General features: G+C 55.0%; 9 protein-coding genes across 9 annotated transcripts; 4 read left to right on the top strand and 5 right to left on the bottom strand.

The window, feature by feature from the left end:
- Nucleotides 1–406: 406 nt before the first annotated feature.
- On the bottom strand, nt 407–2,627 carry MYCGRDRAFT_39797 (uncharacterized protein; the record flags this gene model as incomplete). Its single annotated transcript, XM_003854000.1, has 10 exons — nt 407–917; nt 975–1,141; nt 1,206–1,384; nt 1,440–1,571; nt 1,624–1,662; nt 1,714–1,775; nt 1,830–1,843; nt 1,901–2,063; nt 2,116–2,160; nt 2,224–2,627. 10 exons carry the CDS (start codon nt 2,625–2,627, stop codon nt 407–409), a joined length of 1,716 nt encoding a protein of 571 aa, XP_003854048.1.
- A 1,273-nt stretch (nt 2,628–3,900) lies between these two features.
- Nucleotides 3,901–4,768, top strand: MYCGRDRAFT_103912 (uncharacterized protein; the record flags this gene model as incomplete). The annotated part of the gene is made up of 2 exons (XM_003854185.1): nt 3,901–4,225; nt 4,288–4,768. 2 exons carry the CDS (start codon nt 4,001–4,003, stop codon nt 4,630–4,632), a joined length of 570 nt encoding a protein of 189 aa, XP_003854233.1.
- MYCGRDRAFT_108826 (uncharacterized protein) lies at nt 4,767–5,519 on the bottom strand (the record flags this gene model as incomplete). Its single annotated transcript, XM_003853999.1, has 1 exon — nt 4,767–5,519. The coding sequence occupies one exon, from the start codon at nt 5,517–5,519 to the stop codon at nt 4,767–4,769; it is 753 nt and encodes a 250-aa protein (XP_003854047.1).
- Nucleotides 5,520–6,482: 963 nt separating this feature from the next.
- MYCGRDRAFT_92053 (uncharacterized protein) lies at nt 6,483–7,481 on the top strand (the record flags this gene model as incomplete). The annotated part of the gene is made up of 2 exons (XM_003854186.1): nt 6,483–7,168; nt 7,229–7,481. The coding sequence occupies 2 exons, from the start codon at nt 6,483–6,485 to the stop codon at nt 7,479–7,481; spliced, it is 939 nt and encodes a 312-aa protein (XP_003854234.1).
- Nucleotides 7,482–11,296: 3,815 nt separating this feature from the next.
- On the bottom strand, nt 11,297–11,743 carry MYCGRDRAFT_103911 (uncharacterized protein; the record flags this gene model as incomplete). The annotated part of the gene is made up of 1 exon (XM_003853998.1): nt 11,297–11,743. A coding segment is annotated over one exon (426 nt), but the record flags the coding sequence as incomplete, so codon positions are not given.
- Nucleotides 11,744–13,264: 1,521 nt separating this feature from the next.
- On the top strand, nt 13,265–14,417 carry MYCGRDRAFT_103909 (uncharacterized protein; the record flags this gene model as incomplete). The annotated part of the gene is made up of 2 exons (XM_003854187.1): nt 13,265–14,052; nt 14,130–14,417. 2 exons carry the CDS (start codon nt 13,339–13,341, stop codon nt 14,211–14,213), a joined length of 798 nt encoding a protein of 265 aa, XP_003854235.1.
- Nucleotides 14,418–15,841: 1,424 nt separating this feature from the next.
- MYCGRDRAFT_99708 (uncharacterized protein) lies at nt 15,842–18,510 on the bottom strand (the record flags this gene model as incomplete). Its single annotated transcript, XM_003853997.1, has 6 exons — nt 15,842–15,878; nt 16,710–16,976; nt 17,045–17,688; nt 17,750–17,847; nt 17,903–18,193; nt 18,253–18,510. 6 exons carry the CDS (start codon nt 18,461–18,463, stop codon nt 15,842–15,844), a joined length of 1,548 nt encoding a protein of 515 aa, XP_003854045.1.
- A 942-nt stretch (nt 18,511–19,452) lies between these two features.
- Nucleotides 19,453–19,758, bottom strand: MYCGRDRAFT_92050 (uncharacterized protein; the record flags this gene model as incomplete). The annotated part of the gene is made up of 1 exon (XM_003853996.1): nt 19,453–19,758. One exon carries the CDS (start codon nt 19,756–19,758, stop codon nt 19,453–19,455), a length of 306 nt encoding a protein of 101 aa, XP_003854044.1.
- A 1,000-nt stretch (nt 19,759–20,758) lies between these two features.
- On the top strand, nt 20,759–22,030 carry MYCGRDRAFT_39491 (uncharacterized protein; the record flags this gene model as incomplete). Its single annotated transcript, XM_003854188.1, has 3 exons — nt 20,759–21,107; nt 21,168–21,811; nt 21,875–22,030. 3 exons carry the CDS (start codon nt 20,759–20,761, stop codon nt 22,028–22,030), a joined length of 1,149 nt encoding a protein of 382 aa, XP_003854236.1.
- Between the last annotated feature and the right edge of the window lie 135 nt (nt 22,031–22,165).

The raw sequence follows: 22,165 nt of genomic DNA, 5'->3' as shown, positions 1-22,165 counted from the left end.
TAATGCTGTCGTCGCCGTTAGTCGTATAGACGCGTTTAGGTGCTAACACTCTATGTTAGTGTAATTTATATATAAAGCTAACACTCTATTACCAAAAAACACTAGTTAGGCCCTCAGACTACCTACAGTAGGGCCAGGTGCTTGCACCTGATTAGCCTGATACGCGAGGTGGTCTGAGCGTCTGAGACTAAGAGGTGGGGTTGCTGGGTGTTGTTCGGTTCATCGCTCTACACGACAGACCACTTTACGATAGACATTCTGGGAAGAGCATTCGATGCACTTGCTCAATGGGGAAGATCCACGACTCGACAGGAATCTACGACCAGTCTCACGCTACCAGAACGTTATATACGTGTCTTCCAATCCTCGCCTACATCGCAGCTGCACGGCAGATACCATTGTCCGCCTACTCCCAGATATACCTAACCTTCTGCCAGTTCCTGAACACCTTTCTCGGCCTCTCATCGGCAATCAACTCATCCAGACCCGTAACCATGTCCACCTGTTCCGAGGGGATAGCCCACGGATCAGACCAAGCGTAAATCTTATGTCCCACGAAGAAGCACAAGAAAAGCGGAATCCCAACATAAGCCGTCATGAAGTTGCTGACACTCCACTTCTCCGGCCAAAAGACCGTGAAGCCATTGATGATCAACAAGAACGAAAAGCCGACGATGGCACACCAGCTGCCCCATGGTTGCATCCACGAGCGATATGGCAGCTCTTCGAGCGGGATGTTCTGCGCTTTGACGGCCGCGCGGAAGCGGAGGTAGACGATCCCGCAGCAGATCCAGGAGATGAAACCGGAGGTGTTGGTGAGGTTCACGAACCAGTTGAAGACGACGGCGCTGCTGCTTCCGACGTTGAGGTAGGCGAGGGCGCAGAAGAGAGCGCTGCAGATGACGGCTCGAAGAGGTCTGTGGTTGTTGTGTCAGCTGATGTGGGTTCGGGAATGAGAAGAGGACTTTGCTTACACTCCGCCCTTCGTGCAGACTCGGAAGAATGCCGGTGCATTCCCACCGAGAGCGAGCGCATAGAGTGATCGACTGGAAAGGAAGAGGAAGGAGTTTCCAGACGACCATGCGGAGATGATGATGCCAGCGTTGATGATGTGGTCGAGCACAGGGATTCCAGCATCTTTCTGATGGTGAGAAAAACAAAAGTCAGCAAACTCTCGAACGACCCGCAAGCAGGACAGGACTTACGATAGCCACAACAAATGGAGAAGAACCAGCACCAGCTCCACCACTAGTCAAGCGCGGCTCGTTTGACGGGCAAATGACACCAATAGCGAACACGGAGAAGATGTAGAAGATGACCAGACGCCAGATGTAGCGCTTAGCCGCAGTGGGCAGGTTGCGACGTGGGCTCTCCATCTCGCCACCTGGAAGCGGAATGTCAGCAGATGTGTCGAGAACTGTTGATGCTCAGAAACATACCAGTCGCGATCAGGAGCTCAGGAGCGAATACGAATGGGAAAGCGCTCAAGACGAAGGTCGAAAGCAGCGCCACGAAGCGACCTTTATCGCCTGTCTCGAGATATGTGTTGGCGGCTCCAGGATTCTCCCAGTCTGGGATTGATGTTAGGGTTTGCTCAAGATCAGAGTGGGATCGAGAACTTACATCGGAATCCAAGACGGTCCTTGTTTGGTCCACCGCCAACTGGAGAAGTGTTAGGTTGATTGAGGCCTCAGCTCAGAAGATGATACTCACAAAACAGCACAACAGACATCAGCAAAAGTCCCAGCATCATGATGACTTTGAGCCCGGCAAACCTAACGGAATATCAGCCTTGACTCTCGACAGTAACACCAATGTCAAATGCCTACCAGAATTCCGTTTCCTGTCGTGATTGTTAGCTAGAATTCTATCGTGCAAAGCTAACGACATGCTGACTTACGCCATAGAATTTGACAGGCAGCACATTGAGTCCGACGATAACCACGATCATAATCGAGATCCATACGGCGATGCTGATGTTCACTTGCCAATACTCGATAACCAATCCAGCGGCAGTAATCTCGTATGGCACCAAGATTCCCAGGCTGTAGAAGTACAGCCAACTAGACATACGTTAGAAAACGACGACTGCAGCAGACGCGGAGCACATCTCACCCCATACTGAAGCCCATCGTGCGACTCACGTATCGATGGCCGAATCTAGCAAATTATCAGTCCTCTCGATCATCACCCTCAATCTTCCAACCAAGAATCTCAACTCACAAGTTCATCGAGCAACCCGGCGTGGGCACCCAAGCGGCCAATTCCACGATCCCACTAACAACACACCAAACCCCAAAAGCCATGACCGTGTAGCATCCCAAAATGAACGCCGGACCACCTCTCGCAAGCGTCTGGCCAGATCCAACGAACAGTCCCGTGCCGATCGTCCCTCCAAGGGCAATCATCTGCGCATGTCGACTCTTGAGACCACGCTGGGTGACACCATCGCGCTCCACGTCGAGGATGAGCTCTCCAGCCGCGACGTCCGGGACCTTGTCTCGTTTGGCGGCATCGCTTCTCTGGCGGAGTGCCGACTTCTCCGGGTCTGGCTGGTCGTTGTAGCGAGGAGGCGACTTTTCGACAAAGTCTTTGGAACCCGTGGTCGGGTCCGGACGGATGGACATCGTGACGTCTGCTTTGATTCCTTGTGGACGTTGCCTCTTTCCGCTGAGGTGGAGGTTATGTCTCTCGCTCCGGCCTCCTTTTGCTCGCTCCGTCAGCGGGCAGAGGGAATGAAGACAGAAGCGTAAACAATGAGGCGGAAAAGTCAGCGGGGTCAAGGAGTAAGACGGCAGGGTGTTCGACAGAGTTCGTACAGCCCCAGGAGATTGTAACACAAATGATGAACACGAGGAGAAAGAAAGGGTTGCGATCAGAACAGGCTCGCCGCGGTCTTTTAAGCAGAAGAAATACACCGGGCTTGGTGTCGTCGAAGGGTTGAACCCAAGCACTATTTACCCCATACCCATCCAATCTTACCTTCAGCTATCAGCAATCGGTGCACGATCAATCGCTTCGCCCACGCGACGAGACACCAAAGCCAGGTCGAAAGCGTGAATTACATGGATCTGGGATCGTATCGGTGCGGTGATGGCGTAGAAGGGCCGGCAAAGTGTGGAGTAAGTTATCCTGGACTTGCCTGGAGAGGGCCTGTGTTATCAGTCGCCAAGAGATACCACTCCGCCTCGTCAGTGGACATCTGCCGCTGCGACAGGGCTGTGGATGCAGGGGATGCAAAGACTAGCCTGTCGAGCGTCCGACGGGTGTTCTGCGGTATCGCTGGTTGGGCCGTTGCGGAGTGAGACTCGGGAACCCGTGCTCGGTGGTCGATATGGAGAATCCATGAGGGTTAGGAAAGCTTCGGGAAGATCGAGGTCAATGGTCATGCGCTGAAGGCACTCTTGTCACATTTTCTCCGTCCTTGACTTAGTTCTGGCTCATCTTTGAGTTCCTGCGTGGCATCAGAAAGGTCTGTCTTACAGAGGACGATCCCTGCAATCTTCCCAGGAGATGCATGTCCAGCGTCGAACTTCCCCAAGTGGTTCTCAGCTCCAGCAGGATCGATAAGAAGTCGGGGTTCCTGTTATATCGCGCTCGCGCATGGACGCCGAGAAAGAGTTCCTGCAGCAGCAGCTCACCTGCATCAACAGCAACCAAAGTATCATGCCGCCGCAAAAACTTCCGATGCTGATGATGAAAGCCTCGGCGTGAGGTCGATCAATTTGTCGAGAAGCAATGGACGAGCGGAACGGTGGGCCAACGCCCAGAAGGCTAGAAGGAAGTATACGAAGACCGACGGCAAGATGACGATTCGGTAGGCGGGGTTGAAGTTGTCCCAAGGGTACAATCTGAACACTGAGGTAATCGTCCATTACAAAGCTCTCGAGCTCCTCGGACGTCTTTCGAGGAGCCAAGTAACAAGATATACGCAACAGAAGACGGCAAGAATACTCTTCCAGTTCCTATCATCAAAAAACTTCGAACAACCCACGACACAATGGCTCAATCATTCCGCCAGCTCATCGGCGCTCAGCCTTCAACCGCCAGCCCCTCCGACTCGACCCTCGTCATTATTGATGCTCAGGGCGAGTACGCCGACGGAGCTCTGCACGTCTCCAACATTGCCTCCTCTCGCAAAGCGATCGCCAACCTGTTGCAGAAGTACCGCGATGCGAACGGCAAGGTCGTCCACGTGCAGCACATTGTTCCGGACGGCACGCCGGTGAGTAGACACCGAGGACACCTGCATGACAGAGAACAAGCGACTGATCCGGGTTATACCAGATCTTCACGCCCGACACTCCCCTCGGCGATATCCTCCCCGAATTGAAGCCACAAGGCTCCGAGGCCGTCATCAAGAAGAACCACCCATCGGCCTTTGCGGACACCAAATTGGAGGAGACTCTTGAGGCCAAGTCGAAGATTGTGCTCACGGGATACATGGCGCATGTGTGTGTCAGCACAACGGCAAGAGATGCTGCTCGCTTGGGATACGATGTCGTGATTCCGTTGGACTGCATTGGTGATCGGGACATTCCTGGTGCTAAAGGTGATGAGGTTGTCGATATGGTGGCCAAGGAGCTGGGTGATGCTTTTGGCACGATTGTGCAGAGCAAGGATATCAAGTAGATTGTCTGATGAGCCAGAGTCGACAGTCTTGAGTCGCTGCATAGCAAGTTCCAGATTCGACAATGGACAGAGGTCTAGAACCCTCGCAGCGGAGCCAGTAGCTCTGTGTCCAATATAAAAACAAGACTCTTCATTCAATCGTCCTGATCATCCTTCTCCTCGGTCCAGTAGACCTGAATCCCGTCGAAGACATTAGGATCGACATCGAAAGTCGGAAAGCGCAACATCTCGCGACCTGCACGAAACTTCTCCACCAATCTGCTCGCCTCGTTCTCACCTCTTCTCCCTAGTATTCCACCGATCGAGCTTCCAACGTATAATCCCACTCCAGCACTCACCATCTCCTCCAGCATGACAGCGTTCATATCGATGAAGGGCTCATAGACCAATGTTCCCTCTCCAAGCTGTTCCTTCGCCGGCCCCAAACCCATTGTCCCGTCTCCCAATCTCGTCTCCAGCACTTTCACTCCCAGAACATCAAGAAACTCCACATCCAACTCCGTGAACCCCGGCTCTTGAGCAAGAACCTCCAGCTCTACGCCCTCTCCTCGCATCTGCTCCACCAAGTCGCAAAACACAACAAACTGCCACATGCTCCTCCTTCTGCACTCGATATTCTCCCTGCTCAAACTCCCAATTCCTAGACAAAGTGCCTTATCGAGCTTCCAACCTGAGTCCGGACGTATGCGGTTGAGTATGTGGGTGACTGTCCTGCGGCAGGTCGTTTGTCGGTATGTTTTGGTCTTCGTCTGGAATTCGAGGTTGAGTTTCTGGAGTGTGAGGTCTCGAGCGGGCGGATTGGTGGGATTCGAAAACGCGGTGGATTTCGCCTTTCGCTTGCCTTTGGCAGGAACGTGTGTCCAGTCTTCATTTTCGGCATGGTCCATCGTTCGTTGTAGATGCTGTGTGGTGACTCGTGAAAGGTGAGACTTGAGAGAAATCGAAAAGTTGGGAGAGAAAGAGAGAATTGGTGCCATCCAGTCCTACCATCACGGTCTCTAGGGACACGGCTTCGGTCACAGATCACTGTTTGTGCCTAATAAGGTATCGTATGTCATACGACTGTATCGTCTCCAGAATCCTGCAACCAGAGGACATTGACAGTCGTGTGTTGGGAATGTAGACGGTCCGAGTTCTTTCTCCAATCTCTTCGTCTGGGAAGGGATGAGTCGGCTTAGTCAGTATGCTTGACACCTCTTGACACAACTTGAACCTCACCTTCTTCGTCCGTCCAACAACAAATCAAGAATCAAACAGACGCATTCCATTCCATGAAGCCTGCAGCATGTTGTTGTCATTCGCATGTCGCGACTCGCCTGTCAGGCTTCAAGGCCGGTCATAGAACTTGACTGGAACATGCGAAGACCCCTGAGACTTCTGACCATTGCAAAGGCGTCAAGAGGACTATGGCCACGGCGAGCACGTTCAACCCTATGCATTCGGATGGATATCATCCTGAGCCGCCGTTCAACAAGGCGCACTCCGCCACGTGAAGACCGTACTCACAACGGAGGAAGAGGTTGAGGTACGAGCGGGCCCGTCCAGCCCTCCATTCGCCCCGGCGACCTTGCAAGCAACCGCCATGGGACGCGTGACGTGACATGCAAGCACGCAACGAGCGATGGACTTTGCAGTCGCGGCTCACAACAAGCCATAACGGTCCGCGGGGCTTTGTAACTCATCAAGGTGTATTCACTGCCCACCAAGATGTTCCATCAAGGTCAAGTCATGACAACAATGAGAACATCACGAGGAGTAAGGTATCTTTTCAGCCTCCATATCCCTAACAAAAACACCCCATTACTCTTCCTCCTCAAAATCACATCCTTGCCACAAATTCATTCACCACAATGATCGCCATCCGACCCCCACCCACCACTCTTCAACAATACGCACCACTCGACCTCCTCCCAGCCGAGCTCCTCCTCGAAATCATCCCCTACACCTACACCCCCCACGCCCTCCACTGCCTCTGCCTGACCTGCACCCGCCTCAACATCCTCGTCAAAGAACACGAAAAGAGCCTCGTCCTCTCCATCAAGCAATGTCAAGACTACACCTCCATCCTCCGGCTCTTCCCCTCCCTCGACACAACCACCTTCTCCGGCCTCACAGTCCTCCACAAACGTCTCTCCAGCCTGGAAGACCTCCACACCCAATGGCTACACATCACCTCCCACGGCCCCGAACTGCACTGGCTCAAAGGCCGGTGGGAGGGGATCCACAAAGCCGGTCTCCTCCTCCTCCACCGCCTCCAAGACACGGGATCGTACGCCTACAAAGTCGCGTTGATCAACGGTCTTCCCCTTACGAGTCTCGCCTGCCTCCTCTTCAAACTCATCTCCTCCATCAAAATTCTACGAATCTACGGTCCGGATCCCATCAACGGCACCCACGCCGCGGGAGACATCCTAACCCGCAGCGACATCGAACTCGCCTGCGAGGAAATGCTCCTCTCCCACGGTCCGGATTTCTTCACCACCCTGCTCAGAACGGGTAAATCCTCCCCCTCCTCCAACCCCTGCTGGGCAACAACGTACGTACCTCCCACCCCACCTCTCCCCTCCCCCCAACCCCTCTAACCTCCCAAAAACAGCGCCCTCACAACCGAAATCGCCGGCATGATCTCCCGCCAACTCCCCTCCCCCTCCGGCCTGCCCAAACCCCCCACTCTAACCTCCTGTCTACGCCGCGCCTTTGCCGCCCGCAAAGGCTGCCACATTTCTCAAAACGTCAATAAAATGTGGGAAATCCTATCCTCGACCGCTTTCGACGACATGGATGAGGGCAAGATGGTGAAAGTCGTGCATGGGGAGGAAGTGACGGGGGGGATGAAGAGGATCTTTTGACTGAGACGGTGGCAGTTGGATGTCTTGGCTATGGGGGGTTGATTGAGATGGAATAGGGTGGAGGTGGACTGAAGGGTGGATGGGTGAGGTTGAGATTGAGATTTGTGCTTCTCTTCTGCGACAAGAACGCAAGTAGCAGTAGCAGAACTTGTTTTTCTTCTCTGTCGTATACATGGTCTGCCTTGTCTTTCCCTCTCTCTCTCCTTCTCACTTACACTCCATTCCACCTCAACTCAACGAAAAAATGGGAGAATTACACATTAAATAAAAACCCCCCGAGGCCCCTTCTCACACCACTCCTTCACATATCCCCCCCTCATTCATTTCATCCCTCAGCTGACCTCATCCCCCCTCATCAAATCAATCCTCCAACCCAAAAGCCTTCCTCAACAACCCAAATCTCTTCTTCTTCCCCGTCCTCCGACTATAAATCACACCTCCCCCAGCGCCAGCCTCGGGACTTCCAAAATCCTGCACCCTCACTTTCGACCCATTCTCCTCAACGAACCTCACCCCCGTCATCGTCCCATCGCTCGTATCCGGTCTTCCATCCCGGTCGAAACCCGCCGGGATTTTCGGAACCGCCGGAATCGACCACTCGTTCGTTTCCGCGCGTTCGATGGAAGATGCAGGAGCGGTGGCTGTGCTGAACGACGAGTCGCCGCGTTTCAAGCGGGTGGTGGGGAGTTGGGAGGTTTGAGGTGAGTCGGACATGGCGGAGGAGCGGCGGACGAGTTTACCTCGAGATGGGGGCGGAGTAGCGACAGCGCTGGGAGAGGTGGGCGTGCTGGGTTTGGAAGTGGTAGCTTCTTCTCGGGGGAGAGTCGGGGTGGGTGGGACGACGACTTCAGAGGAAGGACGGTAGTTGGACACGGTGGAGACGGATTGGGTGGAGTTGCGGTTGCGACGGAGGATGGAGCCCATGAATCCTCGCTTTTTGGGCGTTGTGTCGGCTGCCATGTCTTCGGGGCGGGACTTGGGTTCGGGACGTGAGGAGACGTCGACGGTGGATTGGGCCTGGCGGCGAAGACTACCAGTCTTGAGAGCGGAGCCTTCTTGGGGGATGTGGGGAGTCGAGGCCGATGGGGCGGGCATGCCTAGTTTCTTGCGGGCGGCTTCCATGGCTTTGTCAATGTCGGATGGGTCGGGTACGAGGGGAGTCTGCATCTTCTCTCGGCGGGCGAACATCGCGGCGTCTGGTTCTTCGCCTTCGAGATCCGTCGAGTCGCCGTCATCGCGGCCTTGGGTTCGTGGAATGCCGCGCACGGGCGCGAGCTTGGAGGGGGTGAAGACATCGTCGTCGGAGTCGTCGGAGTCTGCGAATCGGCTTTGGAAACGACCGCCTGCTGGTGCATCGTCGCCCGAATCCGAGTCGTTGAAGCGTGATTTGAACTTGGATGCGCGAGGAGCGGACTTCGGAGCCGCTTTGGGAGCAGGCTTGGGAGCTGGAGCTGGAGCAGCACGTAGAGTGCTTCGCTTTGGTTCGGGAGGTGCACCGCGCAGAGTCGTACGGCCACCAGTGTCAACAGACTGACCACGAATTTGATCCTTGAGCTTCTTCCTGCCGAATAGCGATCCAGTGGGAGATAGAGATCGAATACTAAACGAGTCTCGTCCCTTCTTTCGGATTGGTTCTGGGGAAGGTGCACGTCGCTGCTCCTGAGCGGGAGGAGCGCGAGCCCGCATGCTCGTTTTCATGGTGTTTCCACTAGAACGCGGACGACGCTGTTTCTTGAAGCTGCTGTCCGAGTCGGAGTCGTTGCCGATTTCCTTCTTCAATCTCGCAGTCATGACTGGCGCTGGGTGAGGTTTCATGCTTGTAAGGCTCGTCGTGCTCGTCATCGAGTTGCGACTTTCCTGCCGTTGGGCGGGAGCAGGTCGCGCGGCGGCGATTGGTAAGCCATTGCTGCCGACTTGACTCGGTGGACGCGAATCACTATTCGTCTGTAGCGCAGTCTTGACGGAAGTCTGTCGTTTTGGTCCGTCGCGGAGAGAAGATGCCAATCCGCTTCCGCCACCAGCTCTCATCGAGCTTCTCAACTGCACTGGCTTCTCAACAGGCACAGCCACAGGCTCCGGCGCAGCGCGCATAGTCTTCTTCAAAGCCGGCTTCGTGGGTTGAGCATTAGACTGTGGAACAGACTTCTGCACTGAGGATGATCTGTCGAACTGCGGTGTGGAAACCTTCTTCTTGGTCTTCCTAGCCTGGGGCGTCGACTCGTCATCGGAAGAGAAATGCTGACGCTCAATCTCCTCGCGCTGCTGCCGGCTGAGGGTGGACCAGTACGCAGTAGCTTTGGACCAGTCGCCAGAGGCATCGTTGCTTGCCGTCGAGTCGATGCTGTCATTTTGGCGGGCAGCACGCTTGCCGGTAGGGGTGTCTGGAGGCGAGGAGGCAGCTGCCGCAGCCTTGGTATTCTGCGTGGCTTGCACGACTGGACTGATGGCAATGGCATCGAGTGAGGCGAAGCCACCATTATCATACTCGGACAAGTCTTCGGCAGCGTCGCTAAAGGCGTCTTCGGCTTCACTGTCGGTATACTCATTGATGGGGTCCAGAGTTGGCGACGTTGGTCTTGCCATTATCGGACTATCCATCGAGCTCGGTTCCTCGTGTATTGTAGGCTCATCGTCAACGTCACCTTCCGCATCGGGAGCGCTCCAACCGCCAGGTACGACTACCTCATTGGAGTGTCTGACATTGGCTACCTGTGCGTCTTGCTCATTCAGGCGTTTGCCTTCCTCTTCGACACCTGGCGTTGGAGGCGAGAGGTTGATAGCAGGCACATCGCCGTTGCCATCCTTGGTCGCAATAGCAGCGAAATCTCTCGTGGCCGTTTCCGACCCGTCCTGCTGTTTGGCTCGAGTGTTGTCGACAATAGACATGTCACTACCACTGTTCTCCAATTCATCGTGACCATCGTTTCCGCCTTTGGCAATGCCATTTGCCTGGTGAAGCATTCCACCAACGGCATGATCACTGCTTGAATCCTGACTTTCTGGCGCCATCTCTGTGACTTTTTCTGCGAACGCAGGTGTGGCACGTCCTTTCCTCACACTGCCAAAGCTCGGTAATGCAGGTCGAGGCTTTGAAAAGTCCTCATCATCGATATCGTCCAGTGCGGGTCTGCTAGGAGTGGATGCGGCGCTGACAATCGGTGCCACAGCTGGGTTCTCATCGAAGCTGACGCGAACAGACCTCTTCTTCTTCGCACCATCGTCGGACGCTTTCGATGGCGTCTCGGAGGTCTCACTGGCCGGTCCCTTGTAGTTGTATAACGGCGAGGCGGTACGTTCCGAAGGTGCTGGAGAATGCTTCATGGCGGACTTGGCTGGCGAAAGAGCGCGGGTCGGTGGATTATGGATGGTGGTTGCCACGACAGGCGAGGCGGAGAAATGTGCTCGGTGGGGACTGGGAGATGCAGACACATTACGCACGTGGTTCGCGCTCTCGAGTCCGCCGCGTGGGACATCAAGGCTGGAGGATCTCGTATGCCTCAGTGTGGTTTTGAGCTGCACAGCATTATTCCCAGCAGTACTCGGCCTGGTTGGTGCAGCAGGAGTCTGCGGTTCGGCCGGGGAAGTTCCGATGTAGGAGTTTCTTGGGCTGCTGTTCGGCGACAGACGAGCTGGATTGCGTGGAGGTGGCAGCATGTCTGGACGAGCAGATTGTTGCGACTGAGGACGAGGTATCGGCTGTTGAGTAGCCTTTTGCGCAGGCTTTGCTCCAGGCACAATTGTTCGAGTGTTAGGATCGTAAGAACCCGGGGCGAGTCTAGGCGCCTGGGGTTTGATGGGCGATGGAGGTTCATCGGGCGTCGTCTTCACTCGTTGTTGCGGTTGAAATGTCCTCGTGCCCGCATCAAACACCATGACCGTCTCGTATTGTACCGGCGCAGGTCCTCTTGCAGCCGCAGCCGATGCTGCCTCCAAATTCGCTTTTGTGAGATACGCGCCTTGTTGTGACTGAGTGCTGTTTTGCCTGCTCGACGCGGGTCGTCCTTGTCCTTGAGCAGCTTGTATCCTCGCAATCTTCTGCTCGAGAGCAGTCGGGCTGGTAGGCTCGTCTCCATTTGCCGCCTTGTTGCCGACAGGTTCGGAGAACCAAGCGCCAGTCCCGTGTGTCAATCCTCTATCTCCTGCCACAGATCCAGTGACCGATCCCGCGACCGAGCCACCAGGACTTCCTGGCCGCGGACGTGAGAAGTTCATCTTCCGTTGGCTTTCTCCTCGATCCAGCATCTCTTCTGCGACATCCGACAACCTCGGCGGTTTGCGTGTAGACATGCTGCTCGCTCGATCCGCACTGACGCCTCTTGAACGTGACGACGAAGGCGGTGTGGATATCACGCGTCGTTGAGACGGGTCCACACTCGCTGCGCGTCGATGGACGCTCGCTGGTATGGGTGGGACGGGCGGCGCGTAACGATCCGGTGATCGTGCGCCGTTCAGGGAGGTGTTTCTTCCCGGTGATGGAGATCGGAAGGTGCGATCGGTCATAGACCCACTGCTAGTTTGCCTAACCAGACCGCGTTGTGAAGGTCCACCGCGATTTATTGTACTGATGACGCTCCCGCTGCCAATGGAGGATTGCGAGCCTCTCCTGACCATGCGCTTGGTTTGAAGGCTGCCTACGGGCTCGGGAGAGGTGGGTCGAGAGCGAAGGGCGGCGGCGGCGGCAGCGGCGGAGAGATTGCTGGAGGAGGTGTTGCGTTGTGCAAAAGCAGTGTTGGCAGCGAGGGCGGCGTTGGAAATGGTGCTCTGGTCCATGGATTGGGACTGCAACAAGCGAGTAAAGCTCTCCGTCAGCCGGGTTTATCCTTACCAAGACCGGACAGGTCTCCAATAGCAATAAGCGGGAAAAGGGAAGAGAACTGGATACGTACCCGCGTGCGACTGGTGGAGCTGCCTCGTTGACGCGACGAGGAGCGCGAGAACATGCTCATGCTCGGCATGGTGACGGCTGGTCGGTGAGATCGCTGTCGCTCGCTGGCAAACAACAATAATACAACTCCGCTGCAATAATGCCGGGGCGGACGCTCTAGACGGTCTTAAGGATGATGCGCTGCAGGGATGTTGAGATGTGCACGTATGCAAGACGGTCTGGGCGTATGGCTGTGCAATGGGGCAGCTGCTCCTGAAACTATCGGGAGGATCGGACGTGCATTCTGACGAGATTGGAGTGAGTGCAGGCCAGAGGAATGGACGGATGAGAAGAAACAATGAGGGTGAAGACGCGGAGGGAATCAACGAGAGCGTCGCGGTGGGCGGGAGTGCGAGGAGGTCGAGGAGCGAGGAATAATAACAATCGTCCAAGGTATGGTCCGTGATGGGAGTCCAGAGGAATCGAACCGGATGGCGGGAGCGCGGTCGGTGAGGTGGTCTGTGTGTGATGTGATGTGGCTAGTGCGAGGAATCGGAAGCCGAATGAATGACGCCCGGCCGTGGGAATCGTGGCGCAATTGATGGATGATTCTCCAGAAAATCTCCACACGTCTTTGTCCACGTCAAGATGTGGGCCGGAGATGAGACAGGGACAGGGGGTGGAACGGACGACAATGTCGACGACGGTGAGGTCAAAGGAGGAATGGAAGCAACAGGACATGTCTCGAGTATTTGACTCGTGATTTCGATGGCATTTGCTAGACTAGATGGGACGTAAGGTAGATCCGGTTGGCGGACGTTGTCGTCGTCGTCACTCTTGCTGCAAGAAATAGTCACCAAACCTAAACCTTCTCCATTGCACCACCGAGCACCACACACACCATGCTCTTGAGTAATAAGCGCCAACCCCCCGATTCCCGGTTCCAACACCAAACTCCAGTGTGCACAGCTGCCCTGGCTCCCGAGTGTTGCCATGTGTTCCCGCGAGAGTCACGATCACGCATATCTACTGTACATTTCGCACGAGCCACGAACATTTCAACGACCGAAAACTCGCCAGACTCCACGCGGCGATGGACAAGCACAGATCCAACAAGGATCTCGCTTAGTTCCATGCCATTGCCATCTACCGAACCACCCGGAGCTTGCCCTGTCCTGCCCAGAGACGACGATCGGCCGCCAGGTCGTCCAACATCCGAGCTTGGTACGAGGTATCTCGCGACTTCACCTGCTACCTAACATTCGTCACAGGCGAGGCAAGATCGTCCGACTGGATGTCGTATGCATGAATGACAGAGGAATCGATCGCGCTGGCCTGCGGGGAGTGGGATACAAATGTCAACTCGTCCCACGCTCTGCTTCAGCTTTCTTTCCTCCTCCTCAAGACTTTCTCAACATCTTCCTCGATCCAAGGCATTCTGATTCTTCCGGACTCGCAGCTCCCGCTCTCTCTCAACCACTCTTTCGGCTACCACCACGACAACCTTCCCATCACCACTACCACTCCGAATCGAATCACCATGCGTTTCACCATCCTCGCCGCCATCGCCATTTGGACCTCTCAGGCCGCCGCCGGCAATTGCGGATACGATCCTTGCGGCGTCCAGGGCGAAGCCTGCAAGTTCGTCTGCAGAGATCCCGTTACCCATGCTGTCGTGTTCTCCTCCCCTCGGGGTACATGTCAATTGTACGCATCCAAAGCTCCATTCCGAATTCCATCTTTTTGCCTCACGAACGATCCTCAACTGACCGCTTCATCAATAGCGATGCGAAGCGCGGCTTCCACTGCCGGGGGGGTTAGCCACGCAGGTTGTCTGTACCCGAACCCCTCAACCAGTCATCCGTTGAGACCAACGACCTTCCCAGACCATATGAAGGAAGAGCTCGGGCAGAGACCATGGGCCTTGGCAACAACAACAACAACAACAACAACAACAACAACATCAACAACAACAACGAGGTGCTGCTGGGGATTTTGGATTCTTCTCCAAGGGTTTTGTACAATCTGAGTGTGCGAGTGTGCGTCATGTGATGGATTGCCGTTAGTGTATCCGACTATCGGTGGAGAAGGACTCGGTGGTGGAGGACACATTTGGTGGAGGAGCCTGCTTGGGCGAGAGACATCAGATAAACCATTTCGAAAACTAAAGGTTGTCTTTCAACCGCATTTCTCTCTTAACTCCTCGCCTCCCTCCGTCATTTCATCACCATTCCCTCCTCCTCCTAAACACAAAAGTTTTCCCGCATTTCACGGCATGGTGTCTCACTCACTTGCTCCGTCTACGGTCCGGTTTTCTTCGCCAACATGGGGTTCTTCGCGCGACAATCCAAGCGTCGCACGCAGGGCTTCGAAGTCGGGGAAGCGACAGACAGGCTCGCGGTATGCGCGGACGCGGAATCTTCCGGTGTGCAGGACCTGGGCTGGTAGGTAGTGCCGAGTCTCCCTCCGACTCCATGTTTCTCGTTAAGACATGAATATGGGTGGGATTTGAAAGTGTGTTGTAGAATCCGGAGAGAGGATTTTTTTTCCCGGTTTTCCAAAACTCCCGCTATCGGTCGGCCCGCGTTTCTGGATCTCGACTTCGATCAATCTCATCATTGCTAGCAGACAAACTGGCTGAGCATCGACGAGACCAGACGACCGAACCGGCGGCGGAAGTTGCGGAACGGGGGCACTGCGAGTAAAGGTGGCAGGCAGGCGCTCAATCGGTTCCCACTGCCGTGGGTCTCGTCTCCGCGCGCGCACGGGGGGATCTGGGAGATTTCTTTGGGGGCGGTCGTCACGCGGTTTTCTTCTCGCCGGTTAAGGGATGGCCCAGCGGGCGGGCTTTCCGGGGGGGAAGGCGTGCCCTTTCAGAGGTATCGCTTGGACGACGACCCGACCGACCAGCAGCGTCGTGATGAGGAATGGATGACGAGAGGATCTTGAAGAGTTGAAGAACGATAGGGGAAAGGAAAGCTCGGAGGGTGGACGAGTGTGTTTTTGCTTTCGCAAGCGAGGAAGTGCAAAAAACTGGGGCGATTGTGGTTGGTTTGACTCTCGAGCGAGACTGGAGGTCTTTCTTCGCTCTTTTTATATACCACCGTCTATCTCGATATTCAAGCAAGGGTAATCGATCTTTGATCCGCATCATTCGGCAAGTCAGAGTCGCCCGATGCTTTGCCTACCGTAATTCCGTCAATTCACCGAGATAGACAACCACCGGGACGAAAAGCGAGAAAGTGGTGCATAGCCCCTTGGGGCATGTCACCTGCCCTTTCCGCGCCAATGCGATCTCTCAATCACAATGCCGAGATGTGCTCAAGCAGGGTAGAGAGACTTTTGTTCGACCGTCTGCGCTATTCCTGTATGCAGGAGACGGGTTGGTTGTAGCATGGCCCATGTCCAGCGAGGGACCTATGCCTTGCACACAGTTCCGTAGGGAAAGGCGTGGAGCGACATTGGTTTGGGGATCGTGCAGTGTTGATGCGTACGTTCACACAGACTGGCGGGGATGGTTCGTCGACAGCCGGCTGGACAGAAACGTCATGCCTGCCGGAGAGATATGTCAGTGCTTCAGGAAGTTTGAGTTGAGTCGAAGCTGGGCACAGTTCGCTTCCTGCTGTGGCCCGGGACTTGTATGCAGGAATGGTGCACTGGTTTGAATCGTCAACGTCCATTTGGGGCGAATACGTCCGGTGATGCATTGTGGTCGCAATGAAGCGGTAGGTCGAGGCCAGAGGACTGGAGGCTCCGTCGGTATTCGTACGAGTGGGAGAGACAAGCTGCAAGGCAAAGAGACAAGCTGCAGCTGGGTACCGCATGCTAGAAGTCAAGGGAACGAGTCCATAGATTTTGGGTGTCAGCAGGGATCCATCCACCACGAAAGCCTGCCTGAAGCAGGGCAGTCACCTGTTCCACCACGAAGCAAGTACGCCTCATGCTATCTCAATGCACGCGGCGATTATCGTGGAGAAGGGAGACATCTGGGTCCTGATCCTCGCCGAGAATATTGCAAGTGCCGCGTCGATGGGTTCCAGGTATGCGAGAGAAGCCTGCCCAGTGATGGAGCTCGGTCGCCAGTCAGGATGATCGCTAATGGATGTCGTATTCGATCTGTCGTTGTCTCTTTAGCTGAAGTCCTGCCTCCTCCACAGTGTACATTTGTGATCGTAGAGTCCTGTTCGCCTCCGCCGCAAATCCTCTCCACTGGACCTCCTCTTGCAACCCCCATCAGAGCTCCTCTCGAGCTCCATCTCACCAACCACCGACCACCTCCACTCAATCATGACATCCACCTCTCACCCTCTCACTCTCACTTCATCTCCAACCCATCCTCCCCACCAACAATCTTCCTCTCATACCTCGGCATAACATCCTCCGTCGCTCCATCCGTGAACCTCAAATCCTCCTCCAGCGCCACCGTGTCCTTGATCTTCCACACCATCACCGGCGCCGCAACAATCAGACTTCCCGCCAGTAACACCCAAGTCGACACGAAGAGATGCATGTACGGCACGCCCTTGGAGTCCAACGCCCAGATGATGGCGGCGCCAGCCGATTGAATACCCTTGTAAAACCCCGCGAAATTGGCCAGTTTGCGGCCGTTGTTGGTCATGGCGCCCATGAACCTATCGCATCAATGTCAGCATCATCTCCCGTTCCAAAGTCCGGGAGGTCAGGGTTGAGGACGACTCACCAATAAACACAAGTCTGCCAACTCGCATCATAAAACCCGTAGAAAATGTACAAGAACATCGGGCCCAAATACCCGTCGTCTTCCCAGTCCATACCCACAAAGTCGTCGGACTTATCCGCCGGCGTGCCATTGTTGACGTCGTGCCTCGTGAAACCCTTCTGGAAAGCGTACCCGCCGCCCCAGATCGCCATGGTCAATACCATCAGCACCGCCCACGCCAACATCGCTCTCGTCGTGCGTCGCAGGCGAGCGATGTCCAAGGCGAAACCGAACACACTCGCGCCGAAGATCTGTGCGATCCAGTAGACGGTGTTGTTCAAGCTTCTCGTTCGGATGTTGAACCGCGCGAGATTGACGGCGTTGAATTGATAAGTGTAAAACCAGTTCGAAGCGAAGAACATGGGAAACAAGCAGAGGATGTACGGGTCGGTGAAGATGGTCTCCCAAAGACCGAGGAGTTCGGATTTCCAGGTCGGGTTCTTCATCAGGATGATGCGGGTTCCGTCGGGGCGAATAACGTGGCGGGCGTCGACGAGGGTCCAGGCAAGGATAGCGCCGAAGAGGGTGAGGATTAGAAAGGCGATGTAGGTGTAGTCGTTGACGCGGGTCGTGGGCTCGCGGTTGATGTTTTGCGCGAGAGGGATCTAGTAGGAGAGAATCAGTCAGGATAAATGACGTTGTGAGAAAGGAAGGGCGAAGACCGACCAAGCTTCCAATGACACTACCAAAGTTGAAGATGATCCAGAAGATGGAGATGTAGCGTCCTTTGGTTGCTTCGTTCGGGTACGACATCATGATTTGTCCTGGTGTGTATCAGCATATCATTCAACGGGATCAACGTTCAAACCATGTCCTCACCCTGTGCACTCCACAAAATACCAGCGCAGCAACCAAGAAGGAAGCCAGCAAAGACAATATATCCGTAGTTTTTGGTGTGGTTGTAGCAGAGATACGCCGAGACATAGACCGAATATCCAATCCCACCAAAGGAAAGCGCAAACTTCACACCAAGCATATTGGTGATCGTGCCGGAGAAGAAGCCGACAACAGCGAAAGTAGCGTACACGGCGCTATTGGCATCGGAGCTGGCTTTTGAATTGGCAAAGTCCTGCCCACCGCCGCCGAGACCGTTGATAGCGTTGAACATGCCTACATTGCGGCGGTCAGTGTTGAGTCAAGGTGTTTTGGAGAGGCGTGGATCGACTCACCTGGACAGAGGAAACAGATGAAGGCCACCAAGACAAGCTGAAACTGTGGCGAGGCAGGATATGGCAGTCCGAGCCAGCGCTTGTACTTCCACCCGCGCGGCGTCTCCAAGTTGACGCTCCACTGGTCATGGTCCTCGTGCTTCCTCGGCGAGCTCATGGTGGGCGACGAGGTGACGGAGGCATCCGTGTTCATGTCCGAGGAGTGTGCCATGGCGAGGTGTGGTGATGATGGTGCTGGAGGAGAGTGGGACCGATAGCAATGCCAGCGGGGCTCTTCTCAAATGGCAGGGTTGACGGCGGTGGTGGCCAGATATAAACCGCCCCGCCATGTGCCCTTACAGCACGGTCGACTGCGCCGTTTGGAGTAACACGACGTTTGATGTATGCATGCATTGCTCGGCAGGGATCTTGGAGACGGGAGAGGCCCGGTGACAGATGGCTTCCCGAATGACAGTTCGTGGCGTTGTCGTGGTACAGAACCATCATCCGTGACAGGAACCATGCGGGAGAAATGAGAAGTTTACCTACAGAGGTCCGGGTGTATTCCGATTGAATGCATGCAGTGGCAGCCATTGGAATCCCATGCAATGGCTTTTGATGAAAATGTCTGCAAGGAGCACAAAGAGGCAGAATCTGCAAGTCAACTCAGGGCAGCGTGGCCAAGCAGTGCTTCACAATCTCCCCTTGCGACAAGCTGCCAATACGGCACGGGTTTCGAATCTTGATACCTTCTTCCTTCTTGTTTGTTCGATCTTGTAATAAGGACATCCATTGGGCAATGCTCCAATGGTGGGAAAGATCAGCTGGCTGGCCTCTGCATTCGCCCTGATGATCTGACCCAGCGTTCTGTCGCGCTCCGTCGCTGAGCCTCTGTGCGACCGCGAGGGCCGAGAGCAGACGGCCAAGAGGTTTTGAGCAGCATTCGTCCATTCCCGCCATGCAAACGTGAAGTCTGTGCAGACGGATGGATGATGAACTTGACGTTCTGTTCAAGTTTCTAAGACCCCGGCAAGAAGTGAGAAGGATGCGAATGAACCATGGACGGCAAGTTGTCGATCTCGTCTGCTTACGTCAGCAGGGAGAGCTCCACCTTTCAGGTTTCCATCCTCCCGATTTGCTTGACATTCAATGCGACATACCGACAAGGCGACTACATCACCTCTGATCCGCAGCTCTCACGACAGAGATGGTTGTCCACGCTTACTTCGATGTGACTTGGACAGGTCCACAGTTCACCGGATCCACGAGAAGAGGCAACGCTTGGGACGAATCAATTTCGAGCTGTACGACGACATCGTTCCCAAGACTGTCGAAAACTTCCGTGCCCTCTGCACGGGCGAGAAAGGCTTCGGCTGTGCCGGTTCCAGCTTCCGCTGTGTGATTCCGGATCTCATGCTTCAAGGCGGTGATTTCACCCGCGGGAATGGTACAGGCGGAAAGTCCATCCACGGAGCGAAGTTCGCGGACAAAAACTTCAAGCTCCGACACGACAGGCCATTCCCCCATGGCCAATTCCGGTCCGAACACGAACGGCTCCCAGTTCTCCACCACCACTTGTTGTATACGAAATGGCTGGATAACAAACGTGGTCTTTCAAATACGTGGTCTTTGGAGCTGTGCTGAAGGGAGACAACGCTTTTGAGGACATCGTCGTGTCCATCGAGGCCTGGGGCACCCCAAGCGGCAAGCTCATACACCCAGATGTTCCGCCGACTATTGTCAGCGCTGGGATCTGTTGAAGATGGTCACGCGACAGTGACAGAATCGTCATATCGACAGACTCATGAATTGATGATGACCAGGGAATTGATGTTTCGACCGCAAAGATTCCTTGGCTCGACGCCGTGACACCTATCACGGTGCAGGTTCTATCCGGATCGCCCCTTTACGTCGCCGTGTCACCATCCTGTGTACGACCACACATGCTGCAGTGACAACTCGCCCACGAAAGGATCTGGCGACGATCCTTCCACAGGGCAAACATGAACATTGATCGGCCAATGTCAAACAAGATCGTCACGGGCTCCCGCGCCATCCGAACCGTTCGCGCGAAGCATGTGGAAGCGACGGGATGGTGTTCGCCAGTATGTGGACGCCCTAGCGTGTGCGACTGTGCTCGTTGCATGTTGGCCATTTCTCGCCTCGCTCCCGTCAGTGTATCCGTCCAGCCTTCTGCGAATCATGCTATCGTATCCGATGTGCTTCGACCTGGCGCAAATTCTTGGCAGTGGTCTATGCCGCCACATTAGCCTTACATCACTGTCTCGTCGTTTATGTTCGTTCAACCACTGCTTACTGCGGGTGGAAAGCTTGGAGTGGTTCTTGAGCCGAGCATGAGGAGCTTTGCCGAAGTCGCACCCCTCACTGAAATGTGCAGTCAGCACCTCAACTCATATCCCCCCAGCTCCAATACTCACATCGATGTCTTGCACTTCGAAGATCGTCAGCTCACTCTGAATTGATGCAACGAACACAGCAATTAAAGCAGCATCTTCAATCGAACAACATGTCTCTCCCACCACTGCCACTTCCAGATGGAGTTACCGAGGATCAGATCGACTGTACTTCTTCATGCGGCCTGAACTTCCATATCCTCCAGGCTGGCGAACCCGGGCAACCTTTGATACTCTTTTGTCATGGCTATCCCGAATTGGCCTTTTCATGGCGCAAGATTCTACCCGCTGTGGCCAAAGCCGGCTACTATTGCGTTGCCATGGACCAGCGAGGATATGGCCGAACAACAGGCTGGGAAGATAAACCATTCCATGAAGTTGATCTCAATCAATATACCATGACGAACCTCGTTCGAGATCTAGTCTGCTTGGTGTACCGACTTGGCTACACCGAAGTGGCATGTACGTGCTCAAAGTTCCAACAAGCAAAACCAATCAACATCAGCAACTAACACGACCCAGCCATCATCGGCCACGACTTCGGCGGAGTGTCCTCTGCAATGTGCGCCCTCATCCGCCCCGACATCTTCAAATCCACCATCCAAATGAGCCACCCCTACCACGCTCCGCCCAGCCCTCAACTCGGCAACGCCCCCAAGAAACCCCCGGTCAACATCCAATCCGACCTGGCCGCCCTCACCCCACCCCGGAAACACTACAAATGGTACAACTCCACCTCCGTCGCCGCCTCGCACTGGGACAACCCACCACAAGGCCTCGAACGGTACCTCCGCGGTTACTTCCATCTCAAATCCGCTGACTGGGATAAGAACAATCCCCATCCGTTGTCCGAATGGAGCGCGGAGGCCATCGCTGTCATGCCGGAGTACTACGTCATGGCGAAAGACGACCCGTTCCCAGAGACGATTGAGAAGAACATGCAGGGTGAAGACTATTCCAAGACGGAGGCATGGTTGTCCAAGGAGGATCTCGCCGTGTACGTGCAGGAGTGGAGTCGGACGGGGTTCCAGGCGGCGTTGAATTGGTATCGCGCGCAGACGGCGAGCACGCCGCAGAGTAAGAAGGATATGCTGTTGTATGCGGGAGCGAGGATTGTGGTTCCGGTGGCGTTTATCAGTGGTAAGCAGGATTGGGGGAATCATCAGGTGAGTTGCTATTGACATCGCAAGAGGAGTTCTGTGAGTTGTCGTGCTGACGGTGTGGTTTAGCAACCTGGTGCCTTTGACTCGTACGAGAACGATAAGGTCGTGAAGAAAGGATGCTTCCGAGGGATGACGCTGATCGATCATGCTGGACATTGGGTGCAGCAGGAGCAGAGTGAGAAGGTCATTGAAGCGGTGCTGAAGTTCTTGGAGACATTGTGAGGTTGGACGCCTCGAGGTTCTTGCATTATTAACATTAGATACGCCACCAGGACCTTCCTCTTCACGGCGCAACCACTTCCCACCACCAATAGCACCATTCCAGTAACTCGCATTGGACGATCGAGGAACATGTTC

Source organism: Zymoseptoria tritici, chromosome 3 (genome assembly GCF_000219625.1).
Source record: "Zymoseptoria tritici IPO323 chromosome 3, whole genome shotgun sequence".
NCBI classification, from domain to species: domain Eukaryota; kingdom Fungi; phylum Ascomycota; class Dothideomycetes; order Mycosphaerellales; family Mycosphaerellaceae; genus Zymoseptoria; species Zymoseptoria tritici.
Note: the sequence above shows the minus strand (reverse complement) of the source record. Positions and strands in the feature narration are given on the sequence as shown.